The sequence below is a fragment of the Chiloscyllium punctatum genome, chromosome 2 (genome assembly GCF_047496795.1).
Source record: "Chiloscyllium punctatum isolate Juve2018m chromosome 2, sChiPun1.3, whole genome shotgun sequence".
Classification (NCBI taxonomy): domain Eukaryota; kingdom Metazoa; phylum Chordata; class Chondrichthyes; order Orectolobiformes; family Hemiscylliidae; genus Chiloscyllium; species Chiloscyllium punctatum.
In genome coordinates this window covers 39030045-39047423 of record NC_092740.1, presented here as the reverse complement: position 1 = coordinate 39047423, position 17379 = coordinate 39030045, and the positions used below count along the sequence as shown (strand labels likewise).

At 41.0% G+C, this 17379-nt stretch overlaps 1 protein-coding gene across 1 annotated transcript in view; it reads right to left on the bottom strand.

The window, feature by feature from the left end:
* The window catches only part of arsb (arylsulfatase B), an 80443-nt gene that overhangs the window by 43657 nt on the left and 19407 nt on the right, over positions 1-17379 (bottom strand). Inside the window, exon 4 of the mRNA XM_072596216.1 lies at positions 13482-13689. Coding sequence (XP_072452317.1) covers positions 13482-13689 — 208 coding nt within the window. The remainder of the gene's footprint in view (positions 1-13481; positions 13690-17379) is intronic.

The following is a 17379-nucleotide window of genomic DNA, read 5'->3' as shown; positions in this document are numbered from 1 at the left end:
TCAAGACATTTAAGAAACATTTCAACGGATATTTGAAACACCATGGTCCAAATGCTCGAAAATGAGATTAGAACAAATGAATGTTAGACAACTATTGTGGACATAATGGGCCAATGAGCCTCTTCTTGTGCAGTACCATGCTACAACTCTGGTTCCCTTTGACTTAATTAAGGGCCAATCCTGTTAGATTTTGAGACTTAGCTATTTGATTGAAGCACATTATGTTTGTGTCACACAACTTGCTGGCACATGGCATGGGCGTGACCATGATGTAACAACATCCTGTACAGCAACATGTCCTTAACTCCTCACTGCTGCCAAACATGGCAAGCTGCCTGGCTGAGAGGAGTGCCAGAAGTACAGCAAGATTATGAGTTCTGAATGATGAGGCAAAAGGCAAGCTATGGTACAGATTGTATAAGCATCCAAATGGGTGCAATTTGCTTCCACTCTATGAACGAGCACCAAGAGCTCAGAGATGCACCTGCTCCAAACTGCGAGATGGATGCATGCAAGTTGATTTGGCATAAGTTATTGTGCTCTTATGTGTGCCAGTGAAGTGGATAACTATAGTCTAAGAGAATCGGAGGTGTGACAGGGTGGTGTGTTGAGGATGGTACAAGTCTTGTGGATGGAGAGGGTGGTGACAATGCAGGCAGTCAGCCCATAGGGAGGCCCAGAGGAGCTGGAGCTGCAAGATGCACACTCGAGAGTTTCCAGTCAGAAACTTCTGCTATCTACTTTCTTAGCATCATACTGAAGAATAGTAAACAAGGTGAGACAACGTGACAATGAGCTGTCCATGCACATGAATAAGCCCCTTACTACTCACCAGCGAGATTCCTGTGCTGCCAAAGCATGGATGCAAGACCTGCATCTTCTTTCTCAACTTGGAGAATCGCATTTTTCTGATCTTACCATATTTTCCCAACTATCTCACTCACCCAACCCAGTCAGGGGCTGGGAAAACTCAGCATGTGGACAGACTTTCAAGCACCATCCCCAGGGCAGTGATCAGGAGCATGTCCACTTTCATCACTTGATGCAGAACCTAACCGTGATACATCTCTACTGTTGTCATGGTAACATGAGCAACCAAACTTGGAGTCCTCTGCCTCCATGGGCAAACATGCACTTACTATTCAGTAGTAGAGACTTTTATTTTGATTACCTACATTGTAAAAGAAAAGTTGGATCTAGAGCTTTCCTTTGGTATATCCTTTCTCCAGGCTGTTGCCCTGCTGTTACAGGCTAATCCCCATTGTGGGGCTCACCTCATAACAACAATAGCAGGTGTGAGCAAGCAATTTAACATGGTTTGTGTTGAAGAAATACACTTGCTCTGTTTCTTACAAATGAAGCATTTTTGTCTGTAACAGATTGCTATTAGTTTCTCACTTGCTGATTACAATGCACATGGGTATGAGATAGTATTTTAACATATTTTGCTGATTTATCAAGCTGCAGGGAGGATAAATATGGTCTGGTATGCCAAATACCAGAATGTGAGACTAGAGTTCATTTCTGTCTCACTACAGGAGGTTTAACACATTAACATTTATTAAGTGTCGGGCTTTATTTTGCCAAAGTGACAGCCTCAAGTACTGGATCAAAAAAGTGGATATCCTGTAGCTGCAACTTAATTCAAGTATTGGAAATGGATTAATATATCTAGTCATTTCATTCAATTCAAACATCTTCCATGACTGAAATCCCAGGGGGATCTTTTTAAAGAATTTTCTTTACTTGGCAGCCGAGCTGAACTTTTATATGGCTTCAATGTTCCTTATCCTAGCATTTCTTCTGAAGAATTCCTGGTACTTCTTTTGCTAAATTTCAAGCAGAGTCTGCAGTCAGTGGAGATACAGGATTAACTATTCACAGACTCAAGAGTAACATCTTGCTTTGTTAGTTTGAGATACGAGGGTCATTTTGTTTCAAGGTGTGTCTTTTGACAGAGGGAAGTACAAATTTTATGATTATTAAGAGTAAACTCTTGACATTAAACTCTGTTCACTTGTCCATTTTAAACATTTTATTGATAAAATGCCTTCTAGTTCTGAGGAAAGGTGAAATGATCTTCTGGTGTCAAATATAATTTAATTTGTCTTGACACCCCTGTATCCCGATAATTATCTGGATATTGGGCAGATAAAGATTTAGCGATGACAAGCGGTCCACTGACGCTCAACTCAAGGAAAATATGTAGGCTGTACCATGAAAATCAAAAGAAAGTGCAGGTCCTCCATTCCTATCTCTCCATTAATATGTCAGGAGATTCTGTTCCTTTGCGAAATGAAGACTGATAAGATTATATGGTTCTTTGAACTCAGTACAAACTGAGTTATTCACTGTGTAATTTGTTATGAGAATTCAATTAGAAGTATTCCTGGATTCATGTATATATCATCATTAAATATAAAGTGATTTCATCATGTGAAAATTACCCAGACAAAACATTCTATAATCGTGATGCCAACCCTATCAACATTCAGTCTGACAAAGGAAAAGATACCAATTATATAAGCGATGAAAGGATATTTAAGGGCTGTAATAAATAGAAATCAAAAGAACTGCAGATGCTGTAAATAATAGACAAAAATAGAAATTACTGGAAAAGCTCAGCATGTCTGGCAACATCTGCGGAGAGAAATCAGAGTTAGCGTTTCGGATCGAGTGAACCTTCCTCAGAACTGGCTTTAATAAATACTAGGCTATAAAAAAAATTAAATTATCCTCTAAATGCATGATAATTAGAATAACTTGTGTATCTATAAAACATATGACACAGTAAAATGGCTCCAGGCTCTTCGTACCAAATGACATGAGAAAATATTAAAAGGTGGTGACCAGAAACTTGGTGAAAGAAGGGTTTTAAGGAGCATCTTGGTAGAGAGGGAAGAGAAATGTCGGAAAGGAATTCTGGAAGTTAGGGCTATTTCAGCTAAATGTATAGTCACTAAATGATATGGGAACAGTTATCATAAAATCATAAAATCCCTACAGTGTTGAAGCACGCCATTCGGCCCATTGAGTCCACACCGGCCTTCCAAAGATTATCCAACCAGATCCATCCCCTCTACACTAACACAATCTTTCATTTCCCATGGTTAATCCACCCAACCTGCACATTCCTGGACACTATGGGCAATTTAACATGGCCAATCCACCTAAACTGCACATCTTGGACTGTGGGAGGAAACCCACACAGACACCGGGAGAACGTACAAACTCCACACAGGCAGTTGCCAGAGGCTGGAATCAAATCGGAGTCCCTGGCATTGTGACACAGCCATGCGGATCACTGAGCCATCCTGCCACCCCGGTCAAATCCGGAGATAACAACAAAATATTTTGTTCAACAAAAATCAAGAAAATGCCTCATACAATAGGTTCATAGCTTTGGAAAAATGTTACAATTGAAGCAAAATGAGTGAGTACAGCTCACTGGCTGGCTGCCTGGTTATATTGGATTCTTGTTGAAGAAAGAGTAAAGATGTTGCCATCCTCTCAGCATGCAATTTATTTGTACATGACCACCGTCTCTCTGCTGGCACCAATTGGAGACAGTGTTGTGCAAAGAGCTTTTACGAGAACAGTAGAGCTTTTGTGGAAGAAACATTACAATCCGCAATTATATAAAAGCTATGGAGAAACCCCTCAGGGCCCTTGCTTTACCATAGCTTGCCAGTTAGCAGAATGCAGAAGAAAGGAACTATATTCTTTGTATTATGAAGCATAGCAATGGGCTGGTAACCTTAAAATTATTAAGGTACTGGCCAAAAACAATCTTGTAAGGACTACAGATCACAGTTCCCATTTTTATGAACAGATATCCACAGAGTTTTGTAATGTGGAACATAGCAGAGCACAACTGTCAGCTACCAGATGTCACAAATTCATTCAGTAAATAGGTCTCTTAGAACACTTTCACGGTATGTTCAGGACATCTAGTGACAGGAAATGTTTATTACACAGAAGTGTTTCGTCAAAATCACAGGTGATCAATATTTCTTCTAAAATTTCATCAACAACTTGTTATCATATAACATCATTCAATCAATCAAACTTCCTAAGGCATCTGATAGGTGCATTGCAAAACAAACTAGGACACAATCACAGAAGGAGATTATTTTGAAAAGATCTTAAAAGGATGTCTTAAAAGGAGGAAAGGGAGGTAGACATGGTTACAGAGGGAATTCCTGAGCTTAGGACCCAGGTAACTGAAGGTCTATCCATTAAATAGTGGAATGATTAAAATTGGGAATGTTCAATAACTAGAGGAGCACATGAGGGAATTGGAAGAGACTGAGGAGATTAGTGTGAAAGAAACTGGTAGATTATGGAGGCATTTGAAAACAAGGATGGGAATCAAGATGTTGCTAGAGTGAGAGTTAATACAAGTCAGTAAGGAAAAGTGTGATAGGAGAACAGGACTTGATGCAAATTAAACATAGAACTGGAGAAAAGTTACAGCTAAGGAAGAGGCCATTATCCCATGGTGTCTGAGCTAGTTGAATAAACTAGCCACCCAATTTAATTCCATTTACCAGGTAACCCTTGCAAGTTATAGTACTTCAGGTACAGATCCATGTTCCTTTTAAATGAGCTGAAGGTTTCTGCCCCAACCCTCAGACAGGGCATCAAATTCCAAACACCCACCACCGTCTGTGTGAATACATTCTTCCTGCAGTCCCCTCGAATACTCTGCCAGCTGCCATAAATCTGTGGCCCCAAAAAGTGACCTCTCTGCCAGGGGGCAAGGGTTCTTCCCAGTCCCCTCTATGCAAGCCCCTCGTTATTTTATACACCTCTCAGCCTTCCCTGTTCGACAGGAAATAAAGATTTAGCAACAGAGCTAAGTGATGTCAAGTTTGTTAATGGATGTTAGTGACAAACATACATAATAATGGTGCTCCCTGTTTTATTCTCAAACCTAAATCTCCAGGGTGCTGATGGCTGAACATTAAAGATGGGTAACCTTGTGACCAGTTGAACAATATGCCCATCCTCAGCTTAGTTGAACGTACATCTACAAATACTTTGAGCCTAATGCTTAAATTCCGTGTTTATTTACAAAAAGGGATGAATCACCAGAATTAGCATTTTAGATAGACTGTTTCAACTAGCTAAAGTTCAAACCAAATATGTGAATGCCGTGAAGAAAAGTAATTTTGGTTCGTTTGTGCAGGCTTGAACCACTTCTCATTGGTTCAAAAGCCACATATCGACAGCCCTTCACAATTCAGGTTAGCTAATCACAATAACATTCCTCTTACTGCTGTCTAGAATGGCAGTCTCATCATTAATTACAGTCTTGAAACCTGAATAATCATCAGCAAATTCCTGTGTAATTATGAACACAAGTGAAAGATCAATTTTTAGATTTAAATTATTGCACGGGTAGTTGTTCTGGACAAATGTCTCAAGATGTGCAACTACCTTGCAGTGTAATTTAATCAGGTCCTCTCAATGACCACTGGGATTTTTCTGCACTGAATGTTAGAAGCATCTGGTTCCTGTAAACTCCAATGAGTACAGGCTCAACCTAATCAACCTCTCGTTGTAAGAAAACCCCTCCATATCCAGATCAAGCTGGTGATCCTTCTCTGTACTGCCTCAAATGGGAGCATAATGTATAATGTGTAAAGAATGCACACAAAGTTCTAGGTGTGGTGTAACTACTGCTTTACATCATTTCTGCAACACCTATTTTATACTCCACTCCCTTTGAAATCAAGGCCAACATTCCATTTGCCTTCCTTATTATGCACTGAACTTCGATGCTAGCTTTTTATGACTCATGGACGAGAACTTCAGCTTTCTGCAGTCTTTCTCCATTTAAATAATATTCGGATCCTCTATTCTACCTGACATAGTAGATAACCTCACATTTTCCTTCTGCAAAGTTTTTTTTTCCCCACTCATCTGCCTATAGCCCCCTGCAGAGTCTGTCACCCTCATCACCTGCCTACCCACCTATTTTTGTGATTTCCGCGATAAGGTTAGGGTTACTCACTTTCCTCATCCAAGTCATTAAGGTGGTGGAGGGTTGTTTTTCAGACTGGAGGCCTGTGACCAGTGGAGTGCCACAAGTATCGGTGCTGGGTCCTCTATTTTTTGTCATTTACATAAATGATTTGGATGCGAGCATAAGAGGCACAGCTGGTAAGTTTGCAGATGACACCAAAATTGGAGGTGTAGTGGACAGCGAAGAGGGTTACCTCAGATTACAATAGGATCTGACCAGATGGACCAATGGGCTGAGAAGTGGCAGATGGAGTTTAATTCAGATAAATGCGAAGTGCTGCATTTTGGGAAAGCAAATCTTAGCAGGACTTCTACACTTAATGGTAAGGTTCTAGGGAGTGTTGCTGAACAAAGAGCCCTTGGAGTGCAGGTTCATAGCTCCTTGAAAGTGGAGTCGCAGGTAGATAGGATAGTGAAGGCGGCATTTGGTATGCTTTCCTTTATTGGTGAGAGTATTGAGTACAGGAGTTGGGAGGTCATGTTGCAGGTGTACAGGGCATTGGTTAGGTCACTGTTGGAATATTGTGTGCAATTCTGGTCTCCTTCCTATCGGAAAGATATTGTGAAACTTGAAAGGGTTCAGAAAAGATTTACAAGGAAGTTGCCAGGGTTGGAGGATTTGAGCTATTGGGAGAGGCTGAACAGGCTGGGGCTGTTTTCCCTGGAGCGTCGGAGGCTGAGGGGTGACCTTATAGAGGTTTACAAAATTGAGGGGCATGGATAGGATAAATAGACAAAGTCTTTTCCCTGGGATGGGGGGAGTCCAGAACTAGAGGGCATAGGTCTAGAGTGAGAGGAGGGGAAAGATATAAAAGGGACCTAAGGGGCAACCTTTTCACACAGAGGGTGGTACGTGTATGGAATGAGCTGCCAGAGGAAGTGGTGGAGGCTGGTACAATTGCAACATTTAAGAGGCATTTGGATGGGTATATGAATAGGAAGGGTTTGGAGGGATATGGGCTGGGTGCTGGCAGGTGGAACTAGATTGGGTTGTGATATCTGGTCGGCATGGACAGGTTGGACCGAAGGGTCTGTTTCCATGCTGTACTCTATGTTTCCAATACACATTGTAAATGATTGTGTTGCCAGCACTGATTTCTATGGCACTCCTTTAGTTATCAACATTCCCCTCCATTTCTTCTTACACTGTGCATACCTCCAAGGTCCCTGTGCAGCAGCAACTTCAACATGCAGGATTTAATGTACTGGCACTCTGTGCGCAGACGCCCCCAGTGGCCACTCAGCCTTAGCCAGCTCTGTCTTGTATTAGATAGCCAATTCTCTATCCAATGCTGATATGTTACCCCTCTGCCCAATGGGCTCTTATCTTATTAAAGGTGCCTCATCTGTGGTAACTTATCAAACGCCTTCTGGAGATCCACATTTTTAAAAAAATTCACTGTGGGATGTTGGTATCAATGGCTGGCAAGCATTTATTGCCCATCCCTAGTTGCCTTTGAAAAGATGGTAGTGAGCTGCCTTCCTGAACCACTGCAATTGATATGTTGTAAGGAGACCCACACTGCAGTTAGGGAGGGAATTCCAGGGCATTTCTTCTTCCCCCACCATCCCCCTGTCACCCTGAAGGAATGTCAATATAATTCCAAGTCAAGATGGTGAGTGGTTTGGAGGAGAACTTGAAGGTGGTGGTGTTCCCATGTGTCTGTTGCCGTTGTCCTTCTGATGGAAGTGTTTGAGAGTCTGAAAGATGCTGTCTGAGAATCTTTGGTGAATTTCTGCAGTGCATCTTGTAGATAGTATACAGTGCTGCTCTGAGCATCAGTGGTGGAGGGAGTGGATAGTAAATTACATGCATTGATTCCCTTTTCTCTGTCCTGCTTGTTAACTCCTCAAAGAGCTCTAATAAATGCGTTAAGGTATGATTGCCTCTTCATGAAGTTGTGTTTACTCTGCTTGATCATATTATTGTATTTTGAAATGCTCTGCTACTACATCCCCTATAATAGACGAACATTTTCCCCAATAACAGACGTCCAGCTATCTTGCCATTACTTAACCATTTTTCTCCGTTTTTTCGGTAAAGATGTTACATTGGCAGTTTTCTGATCCTCCAGCACTTTTCTTCACACATCATCTGATTTTACAGAAGACAAACTGATGAGCATTTCGATGAAGTGATGATGATACGAGATACACCAGTTAATCCATGGTATACGAAACCATGACATGATTATAGTACAAAAGGTGGACCTTTCGCCCATTCTGTCTGCAAGAAAATCCACCTCATCCTACTGCCCAGCCTTCCCCAGGCAACACTGAAAATTTTCTTCCCTTCAGATTATTTCTCAGAAAGCCATGACTGAACCACCTCCACCACACACTCGGACTGTGCCTTACAGATCCTAACCACTCACTGCCTAAAAATATTTACGTCAATGTTGTTTCTTTTATTAATCACCTTCATTGGCACCCTCTTGTTCTTCACCCTGCTCCTATTGGAAACCGTTTCTCCTTGTCCAGTTCCCTTATTACTTATGACATCTTTAATAAATCTCCTCTTAATCTTCTCAAAAGGAAGAGAGAGTCCCAACATCATTGATCTAACAATGAAACATAAGCCCCTCTTCCCTGGAACCAATCTCTTCTGTACACACTCTAATGCCTCCACATCCTTACTAAAGTGTATAGCCCAGACCTGGATATATTACTCCAAAAACTTCATGTCTCTTTAACTGCTTTCTCACTCAATGTATCATCTTCAATGACAAATGGACATAGACCCATGTGTCCCTGCTCCAGTACACCCTTGGAATTGCATCATTTATTTTACATTGTCTTTCTCCGTTCTCCCTGCCATATCAAAACACAATTCCCCGTATTAAATTTCATCCATCACTTGTTCGTCAATTCTAGTAAAGTTATGCCATTTTGAATCTTTGTCCATCCATCCTCCCCAGGTTTCATAATATCTCTAAGTTTTATAAATTAACCAAAACCATTTTCATTGCAAAGTTTATCCATTCTTCATTAGGTGGCATAGAGAAAGAGAGGCTGAATTATCTCCTGCCTTTTAAAAATTTCATTCTTTCACATGATGTGGGCATCACTGGGGAGACCAGGATTAATTGACCATTCCCATTGCCCTCGAGAAGATGGCAGTGAGCCACCCTCTGAACCACTGCAGTCCATGTAGTATAGGGGAACCTGCAGTGCTGTTAGGTATAGAGTTCCAGGATGTTGAGACAGTGAAGAAATGGTGATATATTGGCAAGTCTGAATAGATAGTGGCTGGTGGGGAACTTGTAGGTAATGGTGTTCCAATGCCTCTGGAGCTCTTGACCCTCTAACTTGAAGTGGTCATGGTTGGAGCAGCCTGGAGTTGTTGCTGTACAGCTTATAGATGGTACACACTGTGCACTAGTGGATAAGTGAGCGAATGCTGAAGGTGATGAATGGGATGCCAAACAAATGGGCTGACTTGTCCCTGGATGATGCTGAGCTTTGAGCTTTGTTGGAGCTGCACTCATTCAGGCATGTGGGGAGTATTCCAGCATACTCCTGACCTATGCCTTGCAGAACAGAGAGGCTTTGGGGAATCAGAAGATAAGTTACTCGAGTGGAGGCTGGGTCCTTGAAACCTTATTCAAAACGGAGCAAGAATTTTGATGGATATGGGAATTGACAGTTCTGTGATGCAAATAGGACAGTGGAGTCAAATCAGCCATGGTCTTACTGAACAATGGAGCAGCCTCAAAGTGTCAAATGTCCTACTTCTGATCCTACGTTCCTAATTCTCAGCCTCTGACCTGCTTTTGTAACCACAGTATTTATATGGTTCACCCAGTTCAGTTTCTGGTCAATGATAACCCACAGGGTATTGATAATGGGGAAATTCAATAATGGTAATGTCAGGAATGATGATTACATCTTACATATAAGAGATAGGTCATTGCCTGTCACGTGTGCAGCACAAATACTACTTGGCATTTATCAGCCCAGGCCTGAATGTTGTCCAGGTCTTATTTATTGTGGAAATGGATTAGGATGGTTAGAATATGGAACTCTTTACAACAGTGCCATGAGGCAACTAGCATCAAGTTAGAGAAAACATGATAAATACATGTTGGAGAATATGGAGTAGATTGATTAGTTTATATGCAGAATAATAGGGGACAACTTGTGACCTTAAGGCGTGAAGAATGACTGTTTCTGTGCAATAAATATTATGCGATATTTGATAAGAAAGTGGCGCAAGGTACTTTGCTTCAGGGAAATATTAAATGAAGCCCAAAAAAGGGAAAGTGAATGGACTGACTATCAACTGTTTTCAATTGAAGATGGTGACTGCTTGGAATGGGGTCAAGGAGATAATGGTTGATAATATCCTTAAAAGAAAATTGGGCAACTATGAGGAAAGAAAATCAGTTGAGAATGGACTATAGCATTAAAGAAAATGTGGCACTCTACTACATAATGGCATTTCAGAGCTTACCTATTATAAATTAGGGACGCAAACAGCTGATTTAAAGTAAAGCAAAACAGCATGGTGGCTTAGTGGTTAGCACTGCTGCCTCATAGCACCAGGGACCCGGGTTCAATTCTAGCCTTGGGTGACTGTGTGGAGTTTGCACATTCTCTCCGTGTCTGCGTGGGTTTCCTCTGGGTGCTGTGATTTCCTCCCACAGTCCAAAGATGTGCAGGTTAGTTGGACTGGCCATGCTAAATTACCCATAGTGTCCAGGGATTTGCCATCAGACATGCAGCGTTACAGGGAGGTAGGTCTGGGTGGGATGCTCTTTGGCAGGATAGTGTGGGCTTGATGGGCAGAATGGTCTGCTTCCACACAGTATGGATTCTATGAAAATACAATCAATGCAGGAAATTGGAACTTTAAAACAGAAAATGCCTGAAATATTCAACAGTTTGGGCAATATCTTTGGAAAGAAAAAAAAATGAAAGATGCAAAGAGGGAGAATTCATGCGCTTGATTAATGTAGTTGCATAAGCCCTTTATCACTTCCCTTCAGTTCTTATCACATTTGCACCTGTTGTCAAACCCTGGTTCAGCACGGTTTGACCTTGCTGGCACTGCCATCGTATCGAGAGTCTGCACTCTGCAGCAACTGTGATTAGAAGCTCAATTTAGGGTATGCTGTCTGCACACAGCCTTCAGTTGTGAGACCTTGAATTCTAGCAGGTTGCTGAAGGCGAAGTCCTGATACATCAAGCCACTTGACAATTCCCACCATTGTCACACTCTAGCACAACTCATAGTTCAATGCACACTTGGGTCATGGTCACTCATTAATCACTCTTGCGACGCCAGCATGCAGACAGTCACAGCAATCAATTGTACTAGGCTCTAGTGAAACCAAGCCTGGAGTACAGCATAGATTTCTAGTCTCCATATTTGAGGACTTGCTTTGGAGGTGGTACACTATATTAAAAGATCACGATAGAAAAGACTGAGAATCTAGAACAAGGGGGCATACTTTCAGGATAATGACAGAGATGAGAAGACCTTTCTTTCAAAAGGGGTATGAAGTTTTGGAATTCCCCAACATTGCAAATGCGCCATCATTGAAAATATTTAAGTCTGTGATATGATAAGTTTTGGTCTCCCAGGGTAACAAGGGGCATGCGAGAGAGTAGGAAAAGGGAGTTGCAGTCAAGTGGCAATGACGATTGAAAGGTAGGACAGGCTTGGTGGGCCATATAGTTTATGCCTGCTCCCATTTGTTAGGTCACATTCTTATGGAGTGTAAGAAGCATTTTGGTATATTTTCAACCTCTGTGCTGGGGAGATTCCTGAGAAATGTTTGTAGGTTGTTTACCTTGAACTCAGGATCAGAAGATGGAGTGGGAAGAATGGTAGTAAAGAGTGGGGCACTTAGATGTCTAGTGAAAAAAATACAAGCAGAAATTAAGCAAATACAACAAGTTTCATATCAGGATGCAGATGGGAAAGGGTCTAAGAAAGGACATGTGAACAATAGTTTCTGAAGCACAACAGCCAAGTTTACAGGAAGAATGCACAGACGGAATGGCAGACAGCTCCTGGTCTCTAAAATAACAACGTGTTCATCCAATGAAAACGCTGCTTTGTCTAGGACATCTGCCAACATGGGAACACAGACTATATAAACACAAGATTAAAAGGTTCAGAATTCCTAAAGCAGGAAGATTGAAAAAATGTCCTGGTAAAAGAATCCCTTGGGTGTATTTTGGGAGTCCATTGTAAATCGTTTTATGTATTTAGCCACCAGGAGAACCACAATAGTTGCTGTTTTTCTGCCCTCCACATAATCTCAAGAAAGTAATAAAACAATCGAACCAGGGCCAATGTACTCTAGTATCAGAAATAACTGGCTTAGTATCATCAAGAATAAAGTATACAATGGGAACTCAGTCAGTAGAACAACTCTGAAGTACAAGTTGGTTTAAAACTACAAAAAATGCTTTGACAATAATTTCACAAAAGACCATGGCAAAATACTTAAAGAATGAAAGAAACTTGCATTTCTAGAGCACCTAAACACATACAGACTTGTGAGATGAAAGCACAGGTAGGCCTTTTGGTCTCTGAAAGCTGTTCCACCATTCAATAAAACCACAGCTGATCCTTGTGTTTCAAATTCTACATTCCCATCCACCCTAGAAAACCCTCAGTCTCCTCTCTAACAAGGATCTATTCACCACCACCTTAAAAATATTCAATGACCGCCACGTCCACGGCCTTCAACAGAGTTTCATTGTTGCACAACCCTCAGTGAAAAGGTGATTGCCATCTCTACCTAAAACGGTGATCCCTAATTTTAAGCAGCCTCCCCTAGCTCAGATGCTCATTTGTGAATTTAAAGTGGTGGATAGCAAATGTACATTGATACCAGTCAATGTAGTCTAACAACAAAATAAAAAGGAGAATTCTTGATTATGTTGAACTGTGAGTTTCAACTCATTTTACAGATATGTACCTGGACTCCCATGACATTTTAGTTTGGTGTGTTTACTGAATTCACAATTTTCAAGTAATGCCCTTCAGGGAAGGAACTCTGCTGTCCTTGGTTGGGCTGGCCATTGTCGACCCATAGTAATGTGGGTGACTCTTAACTGTCCTCTCAAATGGCCTTACCAAGCCAATCAGTTCTGGGGCAAATAGGGACAGGTAACAAATTCTGTTGCCAACAACACCGCCATCCCACAAAAGCTAGCACAATAGATAATCTGCACCATGGAAGATACAGCTGCCTTTTTCCACGGAAGAAACCATTCAATTATAGAAACATAGATATCATAGATCTGCAAAAACTTCTCATTCTAATATTTTCAATTTTAACTCAGATACCTAGTTATTTTAAGCCGACCGTGTTTGCCCATTCACACCACAATTGCAAAGCTTTAAATTGGGAATGTAAATTGGAGCGGCACAAATATGGCAGCTTGAGTCACAAACACTACATGGAGTAATAACCTGGCAGCAAAGGGCTTACCAGTGGAAAAGATGAAGACAGTATTGTTCCAGAATCCAAACTTGTGCAGAGCGTGAGTGATGTTCCCCACAGCTTCATCCATTACGGACACCATTCCCGCATACTGGCGCCGAGCCTTATCATGGATAAAACTGTATGGCTTCATGTACTCCTCAGGCACTTGGAGTGGTTCATGCACAGACTGGAAGGGCAAGTACAGAAATAGAGGCTGCAACAGAGCACATGGTGTGAAAAGATTACTTGGACTGTGAAGGGCAATTACTGAGAGGCAGTGTTATATTGGGACGATCACTGGACTTGTCACATAGAACCTCTCAGTACTGTTCCAGGGACACATTCGAATTCCAGCAACAGGTGGTTCAATTGAAATTCAATACAATCTAAAATGGTGACCTCGTTGTTGTAAAATCTATAATTCAAGGATGTCCTTTAGGGAAGGAAATCAGTTGTCCTTACCTGAGCTGGCCTACATGTACAGAGGAACCTTGATCATCCATAGGACATGGGCGGGGAGCATTTTGTTTGGTTAATTGAATGCCAGATAACAGTTTAGCCAAGCATCGGGACCTTGCGATCTTGCCGGATAATCTGATATTCGGATAATCAAATGCTGGATAATGAATGTTCCTCTGTATTTCTAGACCTACAGCAATGTGGCTGGCTCTTAATGGTTTTCTGACAAATAGCAGTGAGCTGCAAGTTCTGGCTAAGCCGTGCTGTCCATATCTTATTAATGCATAAGATCATAAATCAAAATCTGCACTTGATTCTAACCTAGAATCTGAACCTATTGCATTAATTAATTCCAACCTATTTATTGTTACTTAAAATTTACAAGGTTGCTGCTTTGCATTATTTACATTGACCTTAAATTCCCATTTGGAAAAATTCTTGCATGCAATCTAAGTTACTACTTTCTAAAATTCACTGGTACTTTGGACACGAGTATCAAAACTCAGTTAAAATTGTATGCTAGAAAGTTTCTCAAGTGCAGCAGATGATCTGAATAAACTATGTTCAATAGCTTCCTCGAACCTAGTTTTGACCAGCAAGTGGACATTTTAATTTAGGTCAACTAATGAGAATCAGGGGCAAACTCTGCTGGTTGAAGTCATACCTGGCACAAAGGAAAATGGTTGACGTTGTTAGGACATCAGTCATCTTATCTCCAGGACACCTCCGCAGGAGTTCTTCAGGGTAGTGTCCTAGGCCCAACAACCTTCACAAATGCCCTTCCCTCCATCATAAGGTCAGATGTGGGGATGTTCAGTGATGATTACACCATGTTCAGTACCTTTGTGACTCTTCAGACATTGAAGCAATCCATGTCCAAATGCAAGAAGATCTTGACAATATCTAAGCCAAGTGGCAAGTAACATTCATGCCACACAGATGGCAGGCAATGACCATCTCCAATAGCAGACAATCTCACCAATGCCCCTTGACCTTCAATGAGCTACCATCACTGAATCCACCAATAACATCATGGGGGTTGACTAAAAACTGATCCAAAGTTGCCGTGTAACTGTATGACTAGAAAAGCAGCTTGGTGTTTAGGAAAACTGCAGCAATTAACACATCTTCTCCAAAGCCTGTCTAGAAGGCACAAGATAGGAAGTGTGAGTTGGAAATATACTGTCATTCCTTCACTGTTGCTGGATCAAAATCCTAGAATTCCTCCTCTGATAACGTTTTGTGTCTACCTATGGTAAAGGGAGTGCAGTGATTCAACCACCACCTCCTGAAGGGCAACTAGAAACAGGCAATAAATGCTGGGCAACCAGTGACACCCACATCCCACGAGTGAATAAAAACAAAAATGCTAGCACGAGACTAAAACCAGAAGGGCAGGTTACTAATGGAAATTTTGGAGTTTGCCGAGTCTTCCACAGTCAGTATAATTAATGTGCTCATCTCCTGCTCCACTGGCAACAATTTTGTTCACATTCTGATGTTTACCCAATTCCTTTTTGAAAGTTACAACTGAATCTGCTTCCAAAGCTCTTTCAGTGTGTACATTCCAGACCAGCAATGCAAGAAATTCTCATCATCCTTCGGGTTTTTTTCAGCTGATTCTCTTAAATCACTGTGCTCGGTCAGTGATGCTCCTGCCAATGGAAACAGTTTCTCCTTTGAGTTGATCAAAACCCTCCATAGTTTTGTGCATTTCTGATGAAAGAGGACAATCTGTTTTCAAACCATTCTGCCTTGAAATGCAGTCCTTCTTTTTTTCTTCTTAATAAAACCTTTCATGATTTAGAACAACTCTTTCCTCATAATTCTTCCATTGGAAGTGGCTAAATCCTCACTGTTTGACCATTTCAGAGCATGGTTAAGAGATAACCACTTTGCTGGGTTTAGTGTCATGTAAAGGTCAAAACACCATAGTCCTAGTAGAACACATGCTGCTCTTTTATTAGACAGAGACGAGTGGTGGTTGTTTAACCCGAGTGGGGAGGTTGAGAAGGTGATGTCTTCATGATAACCTCAGCATTTACTGGAACTGAACCCACACCACTCTGCATGGTAAGCCACCCGTCCAGCCAACTGAGTTAACTGGCCCCCATCATTTTGAATTAATCATAACTGAAGAAGGAACACCAGACTTGAAATGTTAACTCTGCTTTCTCTGCACTGATGCTGTCAGACCTGTGGAGTTTCTCCAGCAATTTCTATTTTTGTTTCAGATCTTCAGCATCCACAAATTTATTTTTAGCAATTTAGAAATGTTTAGTGCAAGTTATTTTCTTTTGTATTCCAGTCCTCCGTGTACAGAGCTATGATCTCACGTCTTCTTTGTTAAACAGGCTTTGTCAACTTCTTGTTAAATTAACTAAGTTCACCAAATGAGTCCCTGGGATGAGGAACTATTCCATGATGTCTGGCCCAGTAAACTGGATCCATATTCTCTGCAGTTTACAAGAATGAGATGTGATTTCTTTGAAATGTATAAGATTCTGAAGCAGGTTGACAGGGTCGAGGCTGGGAGATTGGCTCCACTTATCCAGGAATTTAAAATAGCAGGGTGTAGTGTCAGGATAAGGAGCAGATTATTTTGGACTGAGATGAAGAGAAATTTCTTCATTGAGGAGACTGAGAATCTTTGGAACTCTCTGCCGTAAAGGGCTGTAGATGCTCCATCATTCAACTCTTCTAAGGATGAGACAGACAGATTTTTGGTCTTTTAGGAAATCAAGGAACATGCAAAAATGGACAAGAAAATGGAGTTAAAGTTCATGATTGGACTGAATACTGAACCAGGTTCAACAGACCATATAGTCTACTCCTGCTCCTATTTCGTGTGTTCTCGACCTGCCATCAAAGGTTAGTATATGTAAACGCCTACACTAGCACTCTGTGCAATTTTAAAATGGGCTGCATTTACAACTTAGATTATCACAGTGTACAAGACAGAAGTGAAAAAATATATAAAATGACTTCCTTAGTTCAAAAAGGCAGATCAGTGCTTGTTTACAGAATGTTTAGTTAGCTCAGTGACTAGACTTTCCAGTTGAAAACCAGACAGATGACAATGTTACTTGAAGGAACATCACAGACAGACTAATAATTCTACCATTTCAGAAACGAGTAAAGGAAAGGTGATCAAGAAAACTTACTAACTTGAACTGTTAAACTCCAACAGATAAAGCAGTAAATCAAGTCAGATAACCGAGAAATGTTCATTCCACTACAGACTGAACTGTAGCAAACTGAGTTTGTTGCCTAGTCTGAATTTCCTATTTCTTTTCATGTCTTTAAAATATAAAGCAACAAAACTTTTTTTGAGAACAGGAAGATAGCAGAACAACTGACAAACTCAATATTTTATATTTGTGTCAATACTATTTAAACAAATGAAGCATCTGAAGTTTCAAATTTTTCTTTTCTGGTGAGTTGG